General features: G+C 41.3%; 1 protein-coding gene across 3 annotated transcripts in view; it reads right to left on the bottom strand.

Moving 5' to 3' along the window:
- Window positions 1-400: 400 nt before the first annotated feature.
- The window catches only part of MSH3 (mutS homolog 3), an 86490-nt gene continuing 63786 nt past the window's right edge, over window positions 401-23104 (bottom strand). For all 3 annotated transcript variants that reach the window (XM_058827426.1, XM_058827428.1, XM_058827427.1), the window contains 6 exons: window positions 21567-21681; window positions 18061-18218; window positions 3878-4064; window positions 3614-3737; window positions 2271-2445; window positions 401-801 (listed from right to left, as the gene is read on the bottom strand). In XM_058827426.1, the coding sequence (XP_058683409.1) occupies window positions 693-801; window positions 2271-2445; window positions 3614-3737; window positions 3878-4064; window positions 18061-18218; window positions 21567-21681 (868 nt within the window). In that variant the 3' untranslated portion in view covers window positions 401-692. The remainder of the gene's footprint in view (window positions 802-2270; window positions 2446-3613; window positions 3738-3877; window positions 4065-18060; window positions 18219-21566; window positions 21682-23104) is intronic.

Below are 23104 nucleotides of genomic sequence, written 5' to 3'. Positions count from 1 at the left end.
TTGGGTATCACATTCCCACAGGGAATTTGGCCGTGGTAACTGGAAATTTAAAAATTGAGGAGCTCTTCTGAATTTTGCAGCTTCACTTTGCATTTGACAGAGCACTGGGGCAGCCAGCTGCAGACTCTGAATTGCCCCTTTCACTCACCCTTACAAAACCCCAACATCATTTTTGGAATTAGGTCTTTCTCCAGACAGTGCCAGACAGGGGAAAGATCAGGAAGAAAGGATGCTCTAAAAAATCAGTGAATTTTTAATGCATTAATATTGGAACAAGGAAAAAAGTCTCATTATAGTATCCACTGTTTAGCAGTTGCTGGCTGTAGAGCAGAGTTGACTAGTCTACTACATCTTCCCAACACACACAAATATTTCTTCAGAAATTGAAGTACAATAGAGGTGAAACACATTATTTTATTTATTAAAAATTTACCTTATAATTTATCAACATTTTTTTCATGTTTTTAAAACAAACTAGATTCGATCCCCATAGAGAGTTTGCAATTAAGGAAAAGGGTGAAAAGGAAGGGATGTGGAGAGAGGAAATTAGACATGATGCAGCATCTGTTATCTCTCAGAAAGCAAAAAAGTCAACTCAGTGCACCTGGACCTGCACCCTGATAAAATGCATTAGTCTCCAGACATGTACTTTGCACCTCCAGTATCTTCCATCTTTAACCATGATGTAAGGATTAAAAATTGTCCTTTCTTTCATCCTCAGGCTCACACCTATTTTTCCATTCCTGTAGTTCCTGAGAATCATTTATCTTCCATGCTTCAGCAAAGGACTTCATTTTTTTCCTGTGGGAGAAAAAAAAAAAAGAAAAACCCTAATCAAAATACAGCCACATTTTTAAATGAAGCACATCAAACCCTGAAAGTCCTACAGTCATCTGCAAAATTTTATACACAGTCCAAAATAGCACAGCTCAAAATGTTATGTGATCTTCAAACAACCAGTTAATATTTTCTAAGATACATGTTCCTGCTCTAGGTCAGCCAACAAATTAATTTCATAACTAAGTTACAGCACCAGCAGCATTGACAACATGATATAAAAAATGGTAAGAACAAATTGTTAAAGGAAATAAACAGCATTGCACTCAGCCCTGTTTAATTTTCATCATTCAGTTCGTACAAATTTGTATTTGTAGGATCATAAAAAGAAAACACATTTTCAATATAAATGAGTGCACGCATCCTTCCTGTTTCTCCTTTGCATTTTTTCATATATAAGAGCTGTGACAAATTACAAGACGTTTACAACGGGTTAACACACATTGCTGATGACAGTAATGTCAAAACTGGATGAAATTACCCAGTGGATTTTCTTAAATAATATGAAAGTGATTTAAAAAAATAAGACAAGGCATCAGACCCATGGGTACTGAGACAGCACAAGGGCAGTGCTAGCAGCAGGTCTGGGTGTGGCTGCCCAGAGCTGGTAACTCCTGTTCCCACCCCACCGACCAGACCCATGCCTGGGAACAACAGAGATACTGCTGGAGACTTGTTTTTTTCTTCTTTTGCCAGCTATGGACTGTATTTCCAATTAGTGTAAGCCACCACACTATTTTTCCTATAAACTGTCATGTAGCATCAAATGTTTTTATTTTGCTTTATTAAGAGGGGATAAAAAACGTCGTTAAGCGCCGAGTACTGTCAAGTTCCGAAGTTTGCACCTATAAATAATTAGTAGTCAAAATGTTCTCATGCAAAATGATCCTGTCAGGATTAGGTACAGCCATCAGACAACCAAGATCTTGGTTCATTATGTTCCTAAGGGGCTATTTGAATTTTGCTCACAGGAAAATAACCAAGGAAAACAACAGCCATAGAAAAAAAAAAAAAAAATAACAGTGAAAATGGATATGAGTATCTAAAGTGTGCACATAATGTTACAGGATTTACAAATCCATTATGCCACTTCATACACACAGGAATTTTCATAACTAGTCTAATATACAGGGTAGAAACACCCCTGAATGAAAACTGGCTATCAGAGAACTTTCAGAAAAATTTCAGGTGTTTGTGGGGACAATCAAAATATATTTTAAATATTTATTTTCAAGTTAAACCAGAAGAAGAATGTCCACATTTCCTTCTATGCTTTACTATGCTGAGGCAATTTCAAGTTCCAAAGAAAGTAATACTTTTTAAATTAAAGTCATTAGTATTTTCACTATCTCTGCTGAGAATATAAGTAGGTATTACAGAAAGTAGGTATTACAGAAAGAAATAATTTTTTTACAAATCATATTTGTTCTGACCTTTTCATGTTCACTATTCTCTCCAACTCCTTTGATTTGTGAGCTGCTTTTTTCAAGATTTCTTCAGGAATATCTGCCAGTTTGGCAACATTTAGCCCGTAACTCCTTGCAGAGACTCCTTTAGTTATTTGATAAAGAAAAGTGATGAATTCAGGATTCTCTTCCACTTCAGATCCTAAAAAAGTAAAACCAAAATCAAAACCTCCTCTATGTGGCAAATACACAAGTCTCCTGTCCTGATCAGCTTACAAGGTAAGCAGATAATACAATACAAAGAATTATTTAGGGGAAAGGTTGATGGCAAATACCAATGGCAAGTCATTTAAAAAAAATTTTTTTTAAAAATCTACGATTATTCAGTGAACAGGCCTTTAAGATGCCTCTTACAATTCAAGAACCAGGACCATCATGTTTCAAAACAGTTTCAAAACAATCAGATGTGTTTTTTCACTCCATAGAGTGCTAAATTCTGGAGCTGCTTGACACAGTAGGATGAAGACACTGAAAGAACACGATGTTAAATTAGGCAGCCCCGTTGAAATCCAATCCACAGGAGATACAAAACACATCCTGCTCGTGAAGTCCCATAAATAGCAAATGTTTTCAGACAGTGAGATCCTTCAGAGAAGGAGCTGCCATATGTTTGATCCCTAATCCCTCCTCCCTAATCCTTTGTGCTTGGCTGCTGTGGGAAGTTGCAGCTGGGATGGGCACATCTTTCACCCACCCCAGCCCAGGTATCCTCCTGAACCCAGAGAAGGAATAGATGTCCAATTTTCAACTCCCCCTAGATGTGTGACTGAAGTGAGAATGGGTGTATCACGTTCAGGTCAGGTGTAAATTGTCACACTGACATCTTAGGGGTTCAGCTTTTGTATTTTCCATGCATTTGTAACCCTGCAGTTCTTTGGGGTAGAACTCCAAAGCCCATGTGCAGGGTCAGCTGCTGCTTCCCCATTTGGGTCAGACCCAGCAATTCCTCTCCAGGCCTGGCAATCCAGGACACCTCAGTGCCTCAGGCCCCAGAAATGCAAACAAAAGGGAGCTGGGGGCAGCAAACTGGGACTGAATGGCTTCATCAATTCCTGCAGCTGCAATTGGGAGATCAAGCCCCAGTGTGCAAATGGAGCAGACTTAGAAAAGTGGGGAACCCGTGAGCCCTGCTCCATTTTGGGTGCAGCCCTGGGGGGCTTTGTCTGCCCTAAATGTACCTGAAGGCCCTTCAGCAAATACAGCTGCTTTTTATTCCCTTCACTTGGCCTGGACCCTGATTTTAGGTAGCCCAAAAAGGCATCAGAAGTAGTGTTAGTGTGTGCCGGAGCGTCCCTGAGGTGCGCACTGACCTCTCTGCTGGTCGTCCTCGTTCAGCAGGAAGGCCATGTGGTAACTGCCCACGGCGTGTGGGTACAGCTGCTGCAGCTCGCACACCGGCGGGTAGTGGGTGACAAACAGCGTCAGTGCCTGCACCTGCAGCACAAACACACACAAAAAACAAGGGCTGTGTTTCCTGAACCCCGCCGGGCAGAGCTGTGTCCTTTCTCCACAGCCCTGTGCCCGCCCTGCCCCGAGGCTGCGGCCTGCCCTCGCTGGAGAGCCACCACACTTACATCCCTGATGAAATGCTCCAGGGTAGCGTAGGCAATGGCAATGCCGTCATGTGTGCTCGTCCCTCGGCCCAGCTCGTCCAGGATCACCAGGGACCTCGAGGTGGCCTTTCTGATGATCTCAGCAGTGTCTGTCAGCTCCTCCATGAAGGTGCTGCGGCCTTTGTAGATGTTGTCTGCAGCGCCCATTCTGCACCGGGACACAGAAAACAAAAACTCATTACAAATTTCAGCTAAGGCTGGGAAACAAAGCAATCATGGGGATGAAACGATTCTGTAAGAAATCTCTGGTCGCTGCTCCAAACAGAGGAGAAGAACCCAGGCAGAACATTCCCCTTGCAGAGGTTCCCAGCACACACTTCTCCCACCCTCACAAGCAGGACAAGGCTTTTCCTTAAAAAAGAAGCCTGGGACTTCAGACCAGTCAGCTCACGAGAATTCCATCAAAGGTAGCTGTGAAGGAGAATTCCACTCCTTTGCTTTTATTTGTACAAGTTTCTAATGCTGACAATGCCCAAAGGTATCCGATATTGGCATTTGCACACAGAGTGGAAGCTCCTGGTGCTTGTGCATGCAAACAGCAGAGCAGCGGCTTCCTTCAGGCAGTAACAACATAACAATTACTTCCCCTAATTGCACGGGTACACAATGTTAACTAGCATGCTTAAACAAGATTTAAAGGTATATTAAAGTTCTCTCTTCATTCTGTTGAAACACAGCTCTTAGCAGCCTCCAGGCAGGTGAGCGCCACACACAAATTTCTCCACATTCCATCCAACTCTTCTAGCTCTGATTCAGATCCATGTAACCCTCAACCCTCATCTCAAATTGTGATTTGGTGGTCTACAGCTGAGAAACCTGCTGTTAGTACACCCCGGTTTCCCCTTTTCCTGCAGATTTCCTTATCTGTGCAAGTAATACCCATTCTATACTGAAGAATGGGTATTTTTTGCATTTCTACTTCTGAATTGTATTAATCACATTAGAGCATCCCTTTGGAGACAGACCATCACAAGCAAGCCACTGAGGAGGGATGTAAAACTAGATTTATTCACTCTTATCAGCCAATATATAGTTACATATAAGTCACACTGATTTAAGAAAAACTGACTCATGAGTTTAGTATATTACATTTCCAAATTTAACAGCTGGCCACAACAGTATTTAAAGCCAATCAGAACCTTTAATGAGAAGCCCAATATAGCTTTGTTTTGCTCTGTCTTCTGCTAGGTCTCTATCATAATTGTTTCTGTTACCTCCTGAGGCACCACCAAGCCACAAATGATTTTATGAGGATCTTACAACTAAGAGTATTTGACTAAAACAAGCAGGTTGGACCCAGTACAGCTATGATTTGTATATGTTCCCAAGTCCCTGCCCTGAAAATCCGTCATGGTACCATGCATAACTGCATAATAAGCAAATCTTCAATGATAAAATAACTACTTCTGATGGGCATGTGAGAGAACTAGCTTTTTATTTCATTGAATGCGTGCTTAAGCACACACACAAGTTATGCTCCCACATACACCAAAGGAGAGGTGATTCTGGCCATAAGCTAATTCAACTGTACATTATTTTTCTCTGAATGAAATATATAACTCAGGATAATGAGGTATTGTGAAATTAACGTTTTATTAAGCCACTTGCCGTGTAATCCTTTCAAATGCTAGGTTAGGAATGATGAACATTTTAGTGAATTTGTCTCATTTCAGTGATTTTCTCTCAGTGCCCTCACCACCCCTGTGGCCCCTTTCCCAGCTTGGGTCGCACACCAGGTTCTGCTGTAAAATCAAACAATCCCCCTTATTGCACAGATCCACAGAGAACAGGGTATCTTAGGCCTGTTTTAACACTATTAACTGCAAATACATTAATCAGAATGACAAATACTCTTCATGTTTGAACAACCTCTGGCTCCTTAATGAACAACTTCAGTCTTAGTTTCTGACCCCACAATTAGTGGCATTATTATTATTTTCTCGTTTCTTACTTGGCTTTTCCTTACAGGGACAGCATCTCACAGGCCGTCTGTTGTATGCCTGTGATGATTACACACAGAGCTTCCATTTTTCTCTGGGATTGCATCATTTCCATAGAGCCCACAAAATATTATAGCCTCTTTTGTATCTAATTTGCATTCACAAAAATAATTTTCTGAACTTCCTCACTAAAAGCTCAAGATACAAAGAGAAATTAGTATTATCTTTCTCTTGTTGTTAAAGACAGCTGGAAAAGAAGTTTTTCTTTCCAGCATCTTAAAACATTCAAATCCAGCTCGGGCTTAACTACAGATTAAAAAAACAGTGTATTTTTAAATTACATAAAACCTCCTAAATGTTATCCTTTGAAAATGGATAAAATTGTTCTTTCTGCCTTTGTCCTTTATACTAGAAGAATTATACTTGTTTTTTTGAACATACATGCTGAGCACTGTTATCCCAGAAATAAGCAGGAATAACTGTCTTAGTGGATGATTGCATTTATAAAACTAACAGTTAATTTGCAGCAATGCACTGCTCCCTAACTTTATGCTCTATTATTCCTGACACAATTAAGTTGTTGAGTCACAAAAACTATTGCCTAAACAACCCTTTTTTTGTTGTTTTTTTCACATTTAAAATAGCCATAATAAACCCCACCAAACTTCTCCAGGACTCAGAGGTTCTGAATACGCATTTTATTGCAGATCTCCTCCTAAATGTTTTTTTTCATACATTAAAACATTAAATTCCTCCCCTCCCATCCTGCCCATGAGGAACACGCAGACAGGCAGTGTGAGCAGTGTCTCTTTGGATCCATCACTCCTCAGCAGATGCAATTTGGCTGGAAAACACTTGTTTTAATGTCTCTTTGACAGCCAACTAAATCTTGCAAAATTAAAAGCTCTTCATCTTATGGTGTTCAACACATTTATTATGCAAACTAAAAAAAAAAAAAAAAGAGGATGGATTATCTCTTTTCTGTGCTCAGTTCAAGTAGCAAAGATTCCTGTCAAAGGCCTCAGAAAAAAAACAATAGAGAGGCAATGTTTTATAAATTAGTTTTCCGAGAGTAAGTTAGAGGATATAACTGTGCTACCTGTCAAAAGGAGTTACCCCACAAGCTCTTAGAGTTGGCTTGGTTTCAGGATCACAGTGTGGGCCCCAGGAAGTCCATTCTCCTTTTATTCTACTGTGGATCTCTCACATGGTTTGTGAAAATGAACAAGCAGCCCAGGAGCCCACAGTGGTAACAAAACCCAGCTACATTCCACCATGTGAATCCCAGAAAACAAGACTGCAGAGCCATTCCCTAGAGCCTTATTTTCACACAGCTGTCAACAGCCCAGTGCTACTTACTGAGCCCAGCTCTAGAGATTACTTAATGCTGGGAAAAAACACCAAGCTTAAACTTGATTTTAGTAATATCTGATATTACAAAGCTCACCTAAAACACTTACTGCAAAAATGGAACCTGTTGCAGAAGAATAAACCTAATTCAAGAACAATTAATATTTAAAGAAAATTACTCTTTTCTCCAAGAATAAGGTGTAGAACACTCTCAGCACCAACAAAAAACACTTTCTGTGATTCAAAGGTAACACTGAGAACACCATGAATAAAATAAATTCATAATGCAACTTCACAATTCCACTCACTCCCTCACACAAACCCCTTTGAAATGTCATTTCAAAGATCAACTGCATTTGCACAGGAGTAATTTAAATTAAAATAACCCGTTTACAAGAAGAGAGGATTAGATGTGCTGCTGCCTTTCCTGGCAGAGGCCCATTCTCCACAGCCTGTCTGTGCTCAGCAGAGCAGTGTGGCCAGGGCAGTGGGGACAGGCAGCCCACCAGGGATGGGCAGGACAACTGAGATGTATTAAGTAATCCCTCAGGAGACTGCGTGTGCAAATTTCTAACAGCTCACTGGCAAGAAAATAATGCTTCACACTCCCCCACAACCTACTGGTACATCGTCCTCTTCATTTCCATCAAGATCTCACTGATGCAAACCAAAAACTGACAGTAAGAAAAAAATAATTTACAGAAGCTGTAATTACAGAATTAGGGAAAAAAAAAAATAAAGTGTGACAGAAAGCACGGCTATCAGGATAGTTATTATTTTTGCATTATTCATGGTGACTTATAGAAGTGTGCCAAGTTACATGGATGATGACAAGGAATCAAAGGATGGATGCTCATGACATAAACCTGGTTTCAGTCTACATGCACACGTGCTCAACCATTTCTACAACTACTTATCTGCAAATTTAAATTAAGAAATACCAATGGTGTGTTACCTAATTTAGGAGAACAGCTGTTGAGAAGCCTGATAGAATGCATTCCATGTAAAATACATTTTTGTCTCGTACATTATTGTAGATACGTGATATTCTCAGTCACTGAGAGATTAATGAAGATATTAAATGACTCTGAGGCATACAAAGTCTGCATTATCCTAGGGAAAAAAAGCGATTCCAAAGTGATTTCAATACTCAGTTTCACAGTGGTTTTTACATCTTTTTTTCCCCTTCTCACTATCACAAAGTAACTGAAGCAGCCAGAACAAATAATCACTGAAATCCTGCTTTCCTTCTAGGCTGGCCCACAGGGGAATGCTGCACACACCAGTACCCTGGCGTTTTAAAAGAAACATTTCTAACAGGATTAACTTTCAAGATGTGAAGTGCATTGATTTTTTTCTTTATTTGATTTTTTTTTTAAATTCTGAAAGCCAGAGGAAAGGAAAACACCCATGGACTCAATTTTTTCAAGAGCTTCAGCTGGACTGACCAAACAGGTAGTTCTGAGCTGCAAGGATAGAATCCCTGTCAGCCAGGGCAGACCCTGAATGACAAGAAGCTACCAGCATCCCTCTTTCCTACATTTTATAGACTAACAGAAACTCAGTTATTGCAAAAGGTCATGTTACATTACCTAGTGAGGAACACCCAGTAAACTTGCTTTCTGAAATTCAGCAGTGATACTCTCAGTAACATCTGAACTCCTTAAAAATACTTGTTACATTGCCTAGGGCAAACACACCACTCTTAAATTATCAGTGTAAATGTTCCTGATGGTCAATAGAAAGACCAGCTTGTGAATGCAAACGTTTTGCAATAAATTATAAATTTTAAGAGCAGTACTCAAATTAGGGTGTTTCTTTGAGAGCCATAAGTATTAGCCAGAAGAAAGTGAAGAAACAGAGACCCTCAAATACACACAGGTTTGCACTCACTGCTGTGGGACACCAGGGAGGGAACTCAAGGTAATTAAGTTAATGTCCATTTGTAGCTGAAGGATTGAGGTCAGGAGGGATTAAAGGAACTATAGCAACAGGGACAATGGCTGAAGCACTTAGCACAAGTGAACTTTTCCCCTTTAGACCTGTGGACACCAAGGACAATCCAATTCCAACAGTGACTGGGTCAAGTCATAGGATGGAAGAGTTTCAGAAAGGTAAATACAACCACTCAGCCTGACTGTAAAGCAGCTGGTGAGCTCTGCAGGCAGATTTCCTCCTCCCATGGCCCCATGCAGCATGCTGGAGAAATCCTCTGCACCCTGCCAGGGGCAGCACAGGTGCTCTGCATCTCCTGAGTGTGCATCCCTGCCCTGCACTGACTGAGATGGATTTCCAGGGCCCATTCCAGCCCCTGCACAAAGGACTGCTGGTACTCAGACCTTGCCCAACACCATGTATGCACCCCAAAGGCTGTCTGGTTCAATATGGCATTATTCCATGTATAAAAGATGCAAACCTCACACTGCAGATGCATACTTCTGTGAAATGAACAGAGACATGAAACCAAATTAGCTACAGATACATGCACAGCCTGGCTTAACTTGTTCCTACAGAGCCACAGAACACTGTCAGAAGCAGTTACAGCTCAAATGTACTGTGATATGTCCAAGACACAACTTTTCTAGAAAAAAAAAGAACAAAATAATTCTTCAATCTAACAACACTAACTACAACTTTTGCTTTTTCTTTTGGTTGTTTTTTTTAAAATCCAAACCAAAGCTATCTCCACGTGATAATGGTGCAATGTACTTAATACAGCACCCTGTTCTTCCCCGAAAGATGGGAACAATTTACCCCAGAGGTGCAATTACATGATTGATTGTGAGCATAAATGAAAGGCTTAAGTAATTCTTGTTACTCTGGCAGTAAACAAAAATACAATTAAGGAGGAACAAAATGAAACAAATTACTGTGCCATAAAGAAGTAACATTTCTGAAAATTACTTTGGGGTTATTGACAGCTAAAAGTTCTGTTTGTCTGACTCATTGTGCTTTCAATACAAACAATACTTTTTTGGCATGTCAGTATATAAAATTCTCATGTGGTCTTGCTATTCACTTGGGATTGCTTTGTGAGAACTGCTCCCTACTTTTCTGCACAATAAATAAATCAATACACATGGCAAAACCACTAAGCATTACCACATACATACAAAATAAACAAAGATCTGAAAAAGTACCTTTGATTTCTTAATTTTCTGACCATTATCTTTCAGAGTCTAACTGCTCAGGCAAATTGAGAGACTTTGCTCTATTTGTTCTATTTTATTTTTTTTCTCCAAAGGAAGATCTGAATGATTTAAACATTTGTTTTCAGGTTTAAAGAATCTGAACAAAAAAAGTCTCCAAAGTTCTGGTCAAAACCAGGTTATGTACAAACAAGTTGTTCAGCTGAGATAAACTCCTCCACAGTTTTGACTCAGCAATCAATCTCCTGGTGATTTCTGTACACACCTGCAGAACCTGCCAAACACTGCTGTCACCTCCCCACTGGTTTCACAGCCTAGATTTTTATGATTATGAAGAAGCTGACTAGATAACTGTCTTCATTTGTCTGAGGTGTTGTGATATTAACTCGTATTTCTAGGAAAAATTATTTTCATAATCTTACCCTGTAAGCCTCAAATAAATCATTACAGCTTCATAAAGAAATAAATGGAAGCCAAGATTTTTTTTTTTTTTTTTTTTTTTTAATATAGACTCTGGTCTTTAGAGTTAAAACCAAAAAAATTCACAAGTGATATAAAAATGAGAGGTAATATTTGCCTATTCCTATGCAAATCAGACCATTTCTAATAATGGAGCTTGTTATTTATTATTTTAAATACAACCATTTCCCCCTTCTGTGCTTCCTTCTCCTGTGCAGCTCCCTTTTGATAAGCCAATGAAACTGGCTGAATGAAATCAAGTGTAACATGGTTTGCCTAGTTACAGAAAGTTGAGAATTCGTTTTTCCACGAGAGGTTACATCAATGGAATAGTTACATCCATCAACACTTAGGAGTATTATTTTGCTTTTGTTCTCACGTGATTCACCTCAATGTATTGCAAAAAGCACTTATAAACACCTGCCACTCAGTTCCCAGTTTGACACAAACATTCTTCTTCCTGCTTCACATGCCCACTCCATCCTGTGCTTTCTGATCTTCTCAGGAGTTCTTACAAAATATACTCTTAGAAAGCCTTGGGACATTTTAACCTGAAAGTAAATCTAAAAGTAATCTAAAGTAAATCATGTCATTTTAAGTATCTTTCAAGCTTGAATGATGGCAGTGTTTCAATGAAGAAAAGAAAAAATAAAATACAAGCATCCCAAGTCAACTGCCCAAATGCTTGGGGCAATATTCATACAATAGTTGCTTTCCATCATGACTTTAAACCTTACTGAAATTTGTGATAATGCCATAGGTATGCACATTCCATCCAGTTAAAATAAAATGTTTGTCTACTTGTTTCTTTCAGCTCCACACACTTGTGAAACAGTACTATGACTTTGTCAAGTTGTCAGAATTAAATAGCTGTAAATGCATTCAGGGAGGCAACACTCACAATACATCTATTACAAGGCCTGACCTTTTGGAGAGTAATTCCACCGTTTACAGATCAGAAAAACAGACATTTTAATAAACTGTACAGAAGAAAGTACTATGGCTTGTTTAATGGCCCCTCCAGAAGTCTGGAGTAACGAGGACTGAGTTTGCTTGGGTTTTTTTTCCGTTTGCTTTGAAGAAATCTTCCGTCTCTAAACCATCCTCTAAGCCTTAGCAGCAACTCTTTCCAGATATGGGGAAGAGGCTGAGGGCTCCATGCATCCTGCACAAGCCTACAGGGACACAGACACAAACATTCCCTTATTCTTCTGCCCCATAAATCTCTTTTAGGTGACAACAGTCAAGGCACAGGAAAAAAATGTGAGAGGATCCACAAGGCCTGTAGGCAAATCATACCAGAAATGTCACTTTGGGATACAGAAATGCCCCTTCCTCTTCCATGTCTGTGGATCCAAGTGCATGTGACTGATGTGCCTCTCTGCTCACAGGATGATGGAGATGAGCAGCACCAGGCACACCACTCAGGCAGGCATTCAAACACTGATTTATTTTTTAATGCCACTGTGCTGTCTCCCAGGTGAGCGTGCAGCACTCAGTGGAATGGGCCACACCTGGTGGGAGTGGACTCCAGATCAGCTGAAGATCCCACCTGAGCAGAGGCACAGCAAGGGGAGTACAGCCCCCAGCTGGCAGAACAGCACCGAGCTCCCACTTAGAGGGACTCAGAGGAAATGTCTTGGCTGCTCCAGCAGCTCCCCAGAGATAAAAAGAGACTGACTCTCATCAGTGCCACCATGTTAAGCCAGGTATATGTGTAAGTAACACTGTTTTTCCTTTAGCCTGGAACGCATAGTAAGTAAAAAACAAGCATGGTCACTCTGTCCAAACACTGGGCAGGCAGGAGCAGAGAGCGTTCCTCACTCCTTTGGAAAAGAAGGATTATCTGATGGGCACTTCTGGGGTGCCTCCAAGGCAGAGTGTCACACAAAAACAGGCTCAGCTGGGTGAAATATCCAGGCTGGACTGATCAGAATCCCCAGAGGTGGGAGGGACCCCCAGGGATCACCCAGTGCCACCCTGCCCTGCCCAGACCCCCCAGCAATCCCCCTGGGCATCCCTGGAGCGCTGTCCAAAGGCTCCTGGAGCTCTGGCAGCCTCGGGGCTGTGCCCATTCCCTGGGGAGCCTGGGCAGTGCCAGCACCTCTGGGGGAAGAGCCTTTCCTGATGTGCATCCCAAATCCCTGGCCCAGCTCCAGATGTTCCTGGGTGCTGTCCCTGTCCCAGGGAGCAGAGATGGGAGCTGCCCTCGGGAGGAGCTGCAGCCCCTGCTCTGGGACTGGCCCCACCCTTGATCAGTGACACTCCTGTGGCAAACTGAGTCATGCACACACCCAGGTGTCCTCTCAAGGGTGGACACAGCCTGTGTGGACACGTTTTCCTAGAGCCTGCAAAGGGGTGTGTTCATCACCTGAGCTGTGTCACCTCAGGACACAGCTGGGAGGACATAGCTGACACTCCCATGGACCTCAAATGCCATTTTCAACTGCACCTTCACCTGGCAAGGCTCTCAGTTGTTCTGTTGCTGCTTGAAGTGATCAAAATCCCTTCCCTTTACTGAACCCATCAACCAACTCAGAAAAGCCACTGCAAGGTACATGGCTGGGACTGGACCTTGGTGGCTGGAATTTATGTGACCCAGCTAAGGCCAGGGTGAGAGTTACTCCTCCATTATTTCAGTGCTCAGCTGTCCAAAGATTTTTTATCACTCTGGAATTAATTGAACAAAGAGCTTTTACACGTGTTCAACATCACACAAGAACAACAAAATACCAAAACAGCGGTGTAACTTCAGCGCTGGGACACACAGATGCAGGATTCCATCGAGGCCATGTCTGAAGGACTCTACAGAGATGTGTAACACAAGATTTAAAAAACATCCCTCCCTAGCCAGGGTGAACAATCACCATCTGTTTTCCCACCTTTTCCTATAAATAGTGGACTCTGAAAGAAGTGAGTACCTCCTCACTGCAGAGTCAGCACTGAGGAGCGCACTCCATGTTAAAAATGCATTTAGATCATCTCTCACAAGGAGAAAATGCAGAAGAAAGTTCTTCCCATCTAACTGCAGAACATGTGATGTGAAGGGACTATCCCAAGACGGTTGTCTCCAAGTGCAGGTGACTGCATGAGGTGCAAACGCTGACCTGCAGCTCCTCCATGCAGCCACCACCTGCACACCACCTGCAATGCCAGCCTCCTCTGCACCCCACAGACAACTCCAGAGTTTGACACCATGAGGGCTGAAGTCTTGCTGAGAGCCTGTAAACAGCAAGAAAACTCTCTGAAGAGAGACCAACTGCATGAGAGGATAATCTACATGCATCTTAGTGATGCCTGTACTTGCTCCTTTCAGTGTGAGGCAGACCACCTGCAAGAGGCAGTTCTCCAAAAAACAATGTGACGCACAGGACACCCTCTTAGTTCAGACAACTGAAGCTGCACTTTTAACAGTATTCCCAGCTTGGCTGAGATGAAACCTCACTGGAAGTTGTGGGTCACTGCAGTGACTGTGCTGGGTCCCTGAAGTATGTGAAAGCAGCTCTTATTTCAACACAGAAACCCAGGCAGGTAAGTGCTCTAGGAAGAAAATAACTCTGTCCCTGCACCATCACCTGGCACTGGCAGAGGTTGCTCTCCTTCACGGGATTCCTTCTGATGGCAGCTTGTGATGTCCAAGAAATGATTCTCAAAGTCCTGAAGGCACTTGGTAATCTGAACTGTTAATTAGCTTGTTTATTTGAAGATGTTTTGCCTTCAAAGGGCTCCAGCATTCTCCTTCTCCCTCCCAATCTGGAACATGGACCCTCATCATCAGCTCTGTTGGCCCACAGGAAGCAGGATAAAGCCTCCTAGCAATGGGAAATTCTATCAATAATTGATTAGAAGAGGGACCTCTGTGGAGGTCAGCTTTCTTCAGCAGCTGAACACCACCTCTCCCAAGGGCAGGATTAGCCCAGCAGAATTCTTGTCATTAATTCCTCCATACACTGATGTCCACCCTGGCTTTGTCTCAACTCAAACACACACAGAAACAGAACATTAATTTCAGTGTCTGAATGACTGTATTAGAACTAACAAAAACTGAAGGTTAATTTTAAAGTAGAAAATGAACCCACTTACTGCACGGAGAAACTTGGATGGGAATTTTCAAACATCAGAGAATTAAACATCCAAGTCCCATTTAAAGTCAATGTAGATGGGATGTCAACCTCTTCAAAATCCTTCTAAATTTTTTTAAATAGAATGCCCCTGATTAAATTGAAATTCTTTAAGAAAAGATTGCAAGAAAACATTATGCCTCATTGGAGAAGGAAAAAAAAAAAAAGAAAATACTAACCAGCAAACATCCTCAAAATCCTGTGTCCTCCCCCTAGTCTGGGCTAGGCTCAGCACTGTCCCCTGTCTTATCTCCCCAGTAATGAAGATCACTCCTATCTTCACTCTACCTGTATGCAATTCCTCTTGCATCTTTAAAAATGTTTAATGTAATCCAGTATTTGAAGTCAATTTAGAGATGCTCTCCTATATAAGCAGATATATCACAAGGAATAACCATAGTAGCAACCTTTCAATTTCCATGGAAACTCTACTTGGAAAACAAGACACAAATCCTGGGGATACAAATCCCTTAAACCTATATAAATTCACACTTGGAAGATGCAGACTACAAAGCAAAAAAAAAAAAAAAAAGGGACCGCAGGATAAAGCAGTAAACTGGAAAAGGTTTTATCACGTAGAACTCCTGGTAATCCTGGTGCACAGAGCCCCTGATGGAGCCAGCCTGCACAGCACACTGACTGATCCCTCCCTGCATCCCCCAAAACATCACCACAGCACTGATGAAGTACCCTGGAGACACACTCCTTCCCACCTTACGTTTTTAAAGTATTAAAAATACGCTGAACCTAACAACAACAAAATGGAAATTCACGCTTTTTTCAGCAAGACCTTTTGGCCTGGGGTGGCAGTGCAGAAAGGAGGTCTACATAGCTGCTATCATAAAAAAAAAAAAAAATTTAAAATCCGAACAAAACCTACCTGTAGAACAAAGCACAGAAAACAAAACAAAACAAAAAAAGGCAAAATTGAGTGGGGGTTCAGAGAAAGTCCCTGATCTCTTCCAGGTCATTCCTGACCATAGGAGAGTAAAGGGCAAAACCTAAGAATTTAGAAAAAAAGCATTAAACCTCAAGCAGAACCTAATATGTGGCAGCTGATTTATTGATTCTTTCCTCAAACCAGACATTAAAAACTATTTCAAGGGTAACTTCCTATGGCTGAGAAACTCCATGAAGGCCACACCACATGAACCTGCCTGACGGACTGACATAGTTTAAGATCTTCCCCAGAACCCTGAAAAAAAAACAAGACCCACCAAAAAAAAAACCCCCAAACCAAAGAAAAGGCTCCTTCTTGGATGGTCTCTGTATATCTTGAGCTGAATCTGCTAACCTGTTCCTTTTCTCCTTTTTTTTCCTGTTACCTTTTAACTGATGCTTGACTACTTCTATCTTAATAATGTATTATCAATTTCTTCCTGATTAATATTGTGTCAATTAGTTTACTCTTAATTGCTAGTGCAATTACAAGAATTTCAGTAATTCTTCCACATATTCATCTGGTGTTTGACACATATCACATTAAATGAGGAATGGCACATCCAGCTGAGCTTCCAAAACTAATATAGACAAGGAGAAAAAAAAATAATTCAATTCCCTGTGTTAGAATGTGACTGGGCTATGAATTACATGGTCTGAAACCTCACAGAGTGAAAAAAAAACACTGTGTCTGCTTGGCTGTTAAGTCTAAAAGCAGAAGTTTTACCTCTGACCACACTGCTTTATCAGAAAAGTTATGAAAAGTACTTGGGTTTTATTCTAATACAGAGAAAAGCGAAGTGGAATCAGGGAAGTACACTGGGGAACAGGTGGAACACAGATAAAAAACCAATTTATTCACTCTCAAGCAGGCACAAAACAAAACGCCTCTCCCCATGACTGTGTCATATTTCTTGGTATTTTCTGCAGAAATCATCTTTTTGCAATGACAGTCTAGGAAATGCAGAGGAAAGCAGATACTCAGCTTGAGAGTAACTGATTTACGTGTGTATGATTAGAAATTAAGGAGTGTAAACCCAAGTGAAGTACTCCAGCTACAAAACACAGAGAAAGACAAAAATAATCTTCAAACATTTAGTGATGCTGTGATGCTCCTTCTGTAACAGAATCCTGGATATCTCAGTGTCCCCCACAAGAAATGCTCACCCCCATCAGCCATTCCATTACTTCTGACACAGGGTGGGGAAAATAACTGGAACATTTTGAATTCTCATCTCCAGTTCCTTCTGGGAAGAGGGTGCAAATTGTTTGCTAATGTGCTTAGCACTGACCCAAACCAAGGTGTGATTTTCATTTGTTTTTGTCCTGACATAAAGTAAGAACACAACACTTTTATAGGATGAAGCAATTGCAGGTGAGCAGTACTTCAGGTTCTTGATTAAAAGTTACCTCTGGAATGCACAGTGGCATCACAGAACAGGAATTTCCAAAGGTTCTAGCTTAAGCACCTGTGAAACTTATAACCACACATGAAAATCCGTCTCAAATACCACCAGTAACACAAAACTTTGACTGATTAAAGTAATTATTAAAGAAAAAGGGGGAGAAACAGGGCAATAAACCCTAGCAGCATATTAGATTATAATATACAGAGTTTTGACTCCACTGATAATTTTTACAAATTACTCAGCAATGTCTCAAGAATGAGACAGTGAAATAAACTTTATGTAACTTTCATTATTCATTCTTAAAAGGACATCAAGTGAGGATTAAGTATGATTAGGACTGATGGTACAGGAAGGAGATTAAGCATACAATATATGCAGCCCAAAATTTTCAGTCTGTAGTACTTTGGGTATACACAACAGAACTTCATAGCAGGAAATGTGACATCATTTTCATTCTAGAGGACGCATTTGGCCACCACCCAGCAGCATAAATTTGGCTGAGATATCCATTCAGGCAGGTAAGCTAGATACCTGTATGTTAATCAAGGTAGACACATTAAAATTCTTACCCTTTGAAGATTCAAAGATTAGAAAACAAGTACCACAGTTTACCAAAAAACTGGAATCAAAACCTAGCAATGAACCTAACATGCCTTTAAAATGAAAATTAAAAAGGAAACTTCAGGTATAAATTCTCAAATTCTAAATGAAAAATTAAATGATACTTTGATACACACACCCTCTGCCATAGTAGGAATTCCAGTTTTGAGAGGTTACCTGGTAAAAATTGCATCCACAACACCAATTGTAGCCTCTTCTGCAGGAACAAAAGAGCCAATCTGTGCCATGATTGTGATCAGTGCTACTTGCTTGATGTAGGAGCTCTTCCCTCCCATGTTGGGCCCAGTTATTATCATGACCCTTTCACCATCTCCCTGGAAACATAAAAGAGAGGTGAAATACATTGCCCTGCACATGGGGCTTCTACCAGAAAGTCTGGTGTGCTTAGAAGGGTACAGGACAAGTCTGCAGGGCTAAACATTCCACCTCTAGATGAACAGCTTTCCTCCATTCTTGGAGTTCATCACATTCACATTTCCAGATATTACCAAGCCCCAGATACACCAAAATCAACTTTTGATTACTCTTGAGCAAAATGGACACAGTGAGGGGGAGCCTTTCTGTTCTCCATCAAGGAGCCAAGAAAGAACCAAGGAACTTGGCCACCAGCATGGGAAACAGTGAGGGATGCTGAGGGGTGCAGGGCTGCATGCAGCCAGCCCAGAGGAGGCTCCAGGATGAGCAGAGGGACGGAGCAGCTCTGCTGCCAGGAAAGGCTGCCACAGCTGCCATTGCTCAGCCCGGACAGGAGAAGCTTTGGCCTCAGCTCCCTGTGGCCTCGCAGGGCCCAAAGGAGCTGCAGGAAAGGTGGAGAGAGACAATTGCCAAGGGCTGCAGGAATTGCCAGGAGCCAGGGAATGGCTGCCAGTGGCAGAGGGCAGGGCTGGATGGGATCTTGGGCAGGAATTGTTCCCTGGCAGGGTGGGCAGGCCCTGGCACAGGGTGCCCAGAGCAGCTGGGGCTGCCCCTGGATCCCTGGCAGTGCCCAAGGCCAGGCTGGACATTGGGGCTGGGAGCTCCTGGGACACTGGGAGCTGGCCCTGACATGGCTGGGTGGGATGGGACGAGCTTTTAAGGTTCTGTCCAACCCAAACCATTCTGGGATTCTGTGCAATTTCTCTGGAGAAAGGGAGAAACTCGTGAGCTTCCAGCACAGCCCAAATCTGTTTGTTATCTGGATTCCTCTCCAGTCTGAGTTCTCATTGTCAAATGGGAAGATCTGGTAGGCAAAGACCTACCCTAGACTTTACATTCATAACTGCCTGGCTGGGTATGACATGAGGACATTCAGAGTGGTTACAAGGCACCAAGACATTCCTGAGTCTGGCCATACCTGAGTGCAACACAGATGCTCTGAGCAGACCATGCCCAATCTCCATCAGTGCCTCTCATCCTTAAAACCAGACCCAAGAAAATTAAATCAGATGCAAGAACTCATTTCAGCTGTAAGACTCCCCATGGTACTGCTATGTGCCTACAGCTCCAGAATAAAATTGTCTTCCTCTAGTGCAAGACAAATGCTGATACAAAATTAAAACTTGTCAATAAACCTATAAAGCTTTCTTACAGCCTGAGTCGAAACTAAGAGCTTAAGTTATGCCAGGACATCACACAGTCAGACTTTTCCACAGGGTGCATCTGATGAAATGCACCGAGCAATGCTCTCAGCAGAAGCCAGCACTCTCCACTGCCCCGTGGGAGGGACAAGGGAGATGGCACAAGCTGTGCATAATGGACATTAGTCACACTACGTGGGGAACTTGGCACTGAGCAGGCACTGTGCTAACAGCAACCAACAAATCTCCATGCAGCAGGTCTCAAAACCCTCGCAGACCTGGGTTTCAGACTGGGCTTTCATTCTGTTTATTCAGACACACACGGTGCAGACGGGACTGACACTTTTGTTATAATTCAGGTATTAGAGAAGATACAGGACAGAAGCTATTATATGTAAATAGCTGAACAGCTTTTGCAAAAAACAACTCATTCATACAGAACTCACAATACAGTCAAAGTGTAGAAAATGCCATTATTGGGAATAAAGGATTGGATGTAATAAAGTGCACATAACTATAAGAGAACAAAATTCATTACATTCCAGTCTCCAGAGTGTAATTCAGCACTGCTTCTAACACTTTGTCAGGGCTCAACACGACAGAATTTACAGCTACTCAGAACCAGAATGAGTTCACAAGTTCATCTGTTAGGACCCATGAATGCAGGTGCCTGTTGTCTGTCCAGGTGTCCTCCAGCCATGCAGTGGGACTGATGGCTGCTCTGACAGGGTTCTGGTTCTCAGAAAGAACATCTGCTGCAATATCAGACCAGAGAACACCTCTGTCCTTACAGCTGATGCAGCCATCAGCCAACATCTTACTGGAATTCGTGACTGAAGATAAAAGTTCTGAAACAACCCACAAATGTTTGAGGAGCAGAGGGGGAATGGAAAAATAAGCTGTTTATTTCAGGGGATTTTAAAAAAAAAAAAAAAAAAAAAAAAGCTTTTCCTCAAGTTAGATATTTGACAACATTTCAGCTGAAAACATGACAAGAGAAGTATTTTCCTGCTGATTCAAATACATCAGTTGAAAGCTGGAGACGCTTTAATAAACTGGTTCCCACCCACCTCTCTCAAGAAAAAGAGAACTCAAAGAACTGTAGAAGCAAAAGTGGTTCTGCCACGATCACTTGGTTTTGTAATATTCAGTATTTAGAAAGCCAGCATAAGAATGGGACTAAAGAGGGAAAAGTGCATGATGATTCCTGCATGACATGCTGAATTTTTTTGGAAGTGCCATCTGTCGCTGGTTTGGAGTTGACAAATAATTTTGAAAACAGTCTCTGAAGTATTACAAAATATCTGTATCATTGTTCAGTACAGAGGATCACTCAAAAATGTTCCCCAAGAAATACATACAAATTTGAGTGCTGTTTTTACACTCTGGAAGCTATTTCACAGCTTTCCTACCTTTACTGTATAAAGAGGCAGAGACACCTCAGAAAGAAGTTGTGAGGATATCTTTTATATTTAATAATACAATATTATTTAATATTTATATAGATATTTAATATTTATAAAAGTATGTGGAGAGATAAATATTTAACTAAAAACTTCTAACAGGCATGTAATTTAAAAGACAGATTTCAGTTTATCAGGGAAAAAAGGCTGTACGACACTAATATTTCCTTAAAGAAAGGAAACTGCATCACAGAGAAATACATCAAAAAAATACAAGAAATCTTAGACTTAATCTGGAAAATTGAATCTGTAATATGTATTTTTCATATTAAAAAATTCCAAAAATTAGATGAGAGTTTGACAAAATGCTGACTCCCTATGATGACACTGTTAAAAACCCTGTAATTATTCGCTTGTTTTTTGAACATAACCATTGGATTGAAACACACATTTTCCTAATTTTGAGATTACCTTTCTTTTCTCTGTGCCTCGAGACTGAACAAGGTTGTAAAGAGAGCATCTGGCTGCGAGGAATCAGCAGAGGGACAGAACAGATGTGGTGACATCTAGCAACACCTCTCTGAAATGCAGCCCAGCAGGCTGTGTGATTCCAGTCACCAATTTCAACCTGCAGGCCAAGAAGCTCAGGCCAGCCTCCTTGCCCCGAATGATTTTGGAGCTCAGTCAGCTCCTGGGTACTCACTGAAAGGCTGGTGGTGTTTGGGACATACTGATCCTGTTCTCCCAGCAGAACATCAATCACAGGGTGCCTCCCGTTCTTTATGATTATTTCCTGACGATTGTCTTGCACGGCTGGTCTGCAAGAAAGGAAAGGGGTTAATCTCAGTTTTGTAACTGTAATCTTTGTAACTGATTATGTAAAACTACTGTAATTGAAGCCTGCAGGACTGTCACCTCTGATCTAAGTTTCCATGGGAAAAAAAACGAGTTATAAACATTAATTACTGCCATCAAGTATTTCTAAAGAAAATACTTTCTAAAGAATACTTTCTCTGAGAAAAATCTGTGGAATAAAGCCACAGAATTTTAAGACTGGAAATCAACTAACACTTTGGGTGGACTTCAAATGGAAGATGTGGGGAGTGAGATTTTTCTTGGGTTGAAGAATGACAAAGCAATTTAAAAGGAAAATGGAAATCAAATAGCTGGCATCCTACAACCACAAAGCACTGGGGAAAGAGGTACAAAGTGATCCTGGTGGGAGGATTTAGCACAGAGATAATTCCAACAGTTGTACAGCTGAGATGAAACCAATACATGGGCAGTCTTAGGCCTTGTATCACTTCTTCAACAGCATTCCTTAAACTTAAATTCACTTGAAGTCTGCAGAGCAGTCACTCAAACACCAGATGCTGACCTCAACAGCCCCACTTGGCTGGTGAGAGCCCGGATGAATTGTCTCTGCAAAGGAAGAGCCCCACAGCACCCTGCAAGAGGGGCCCACCTCTCTCCAACACCTCTGACCTGATTCATTTACCTTGCCTCAGGCAGGGCCATAGGAAACAATCCTCACAAACCAAAAAAACATTCCTCCAAAATAACACTAAAGTCCAGTTTCCTACAGCAGCTCTCCAAAATTAATTATTGACACCTTCCCTGCAGCTGAGGTTTCACTGAGAAGTCTCCTTCCTGCTAGTTTATAAGCCACTCTAAAATTCAGTGAATTATTTACATTCTGCACAGTGAATTAATCAGATTTCTGTTTGTTTTCTCATCTGAGTGTACCAAAATAAGTGAGCAATTATTTTCAAAGAGATCTTGATAGAGAGACACACAAGATCCCAAGAGCCCAGAAGTGATCAATGTCATCTTTAATGATGTATCAAAGCAGAAGTACTTGCAAGTGGATTTCTGGTCCTCCCCCTATCTGTGTGTGGGTCTTGAGCAGAGGCAGCAGCTCAGCTCTGCAAGCTGGAACTACTATTTATCTATTAATTACCTCAGATACACCCTTGGAACACACCTCAGATACCCTGGGTTCTTAGGTACCAGAAAGATATCATAAGCTCAGACCTTGCTGAGAATAAAAAAAGTAATTAAAAATATTAAAAAAAAAAAAGACAGTAAAACAGTCCAGCATTTATTTTTGTAAGTAAGGTATCATCTACTAGACTCAGGTGAAACAACAAACATTAGGATGTCAAATTTGAACTGCAATGTTTACAAATTTGTATTAAGTCCAGAAGCGTTGCTCTGCAAAATCAGATTAAGTTGAAACTA

The sequence above is a fragment of the Poecile atricapillus genome, chromosome Z (assembly GCF_030490865.1).
Source record: "Poecile atricapillus isolate bPoeAtr1 chromosome Z, bPoeAtr1.hap1, whole genome shotgun sequence".
Classification (NCBI taxonomy): Eukaryota; Metazoa; Chordata; class Aves; order Passeriformes; family Paridae; genus Poecile; species Poecile atricapillus.
This window is presented reverse-complemented; position numbering and strand designations above follow the sequence as displayed.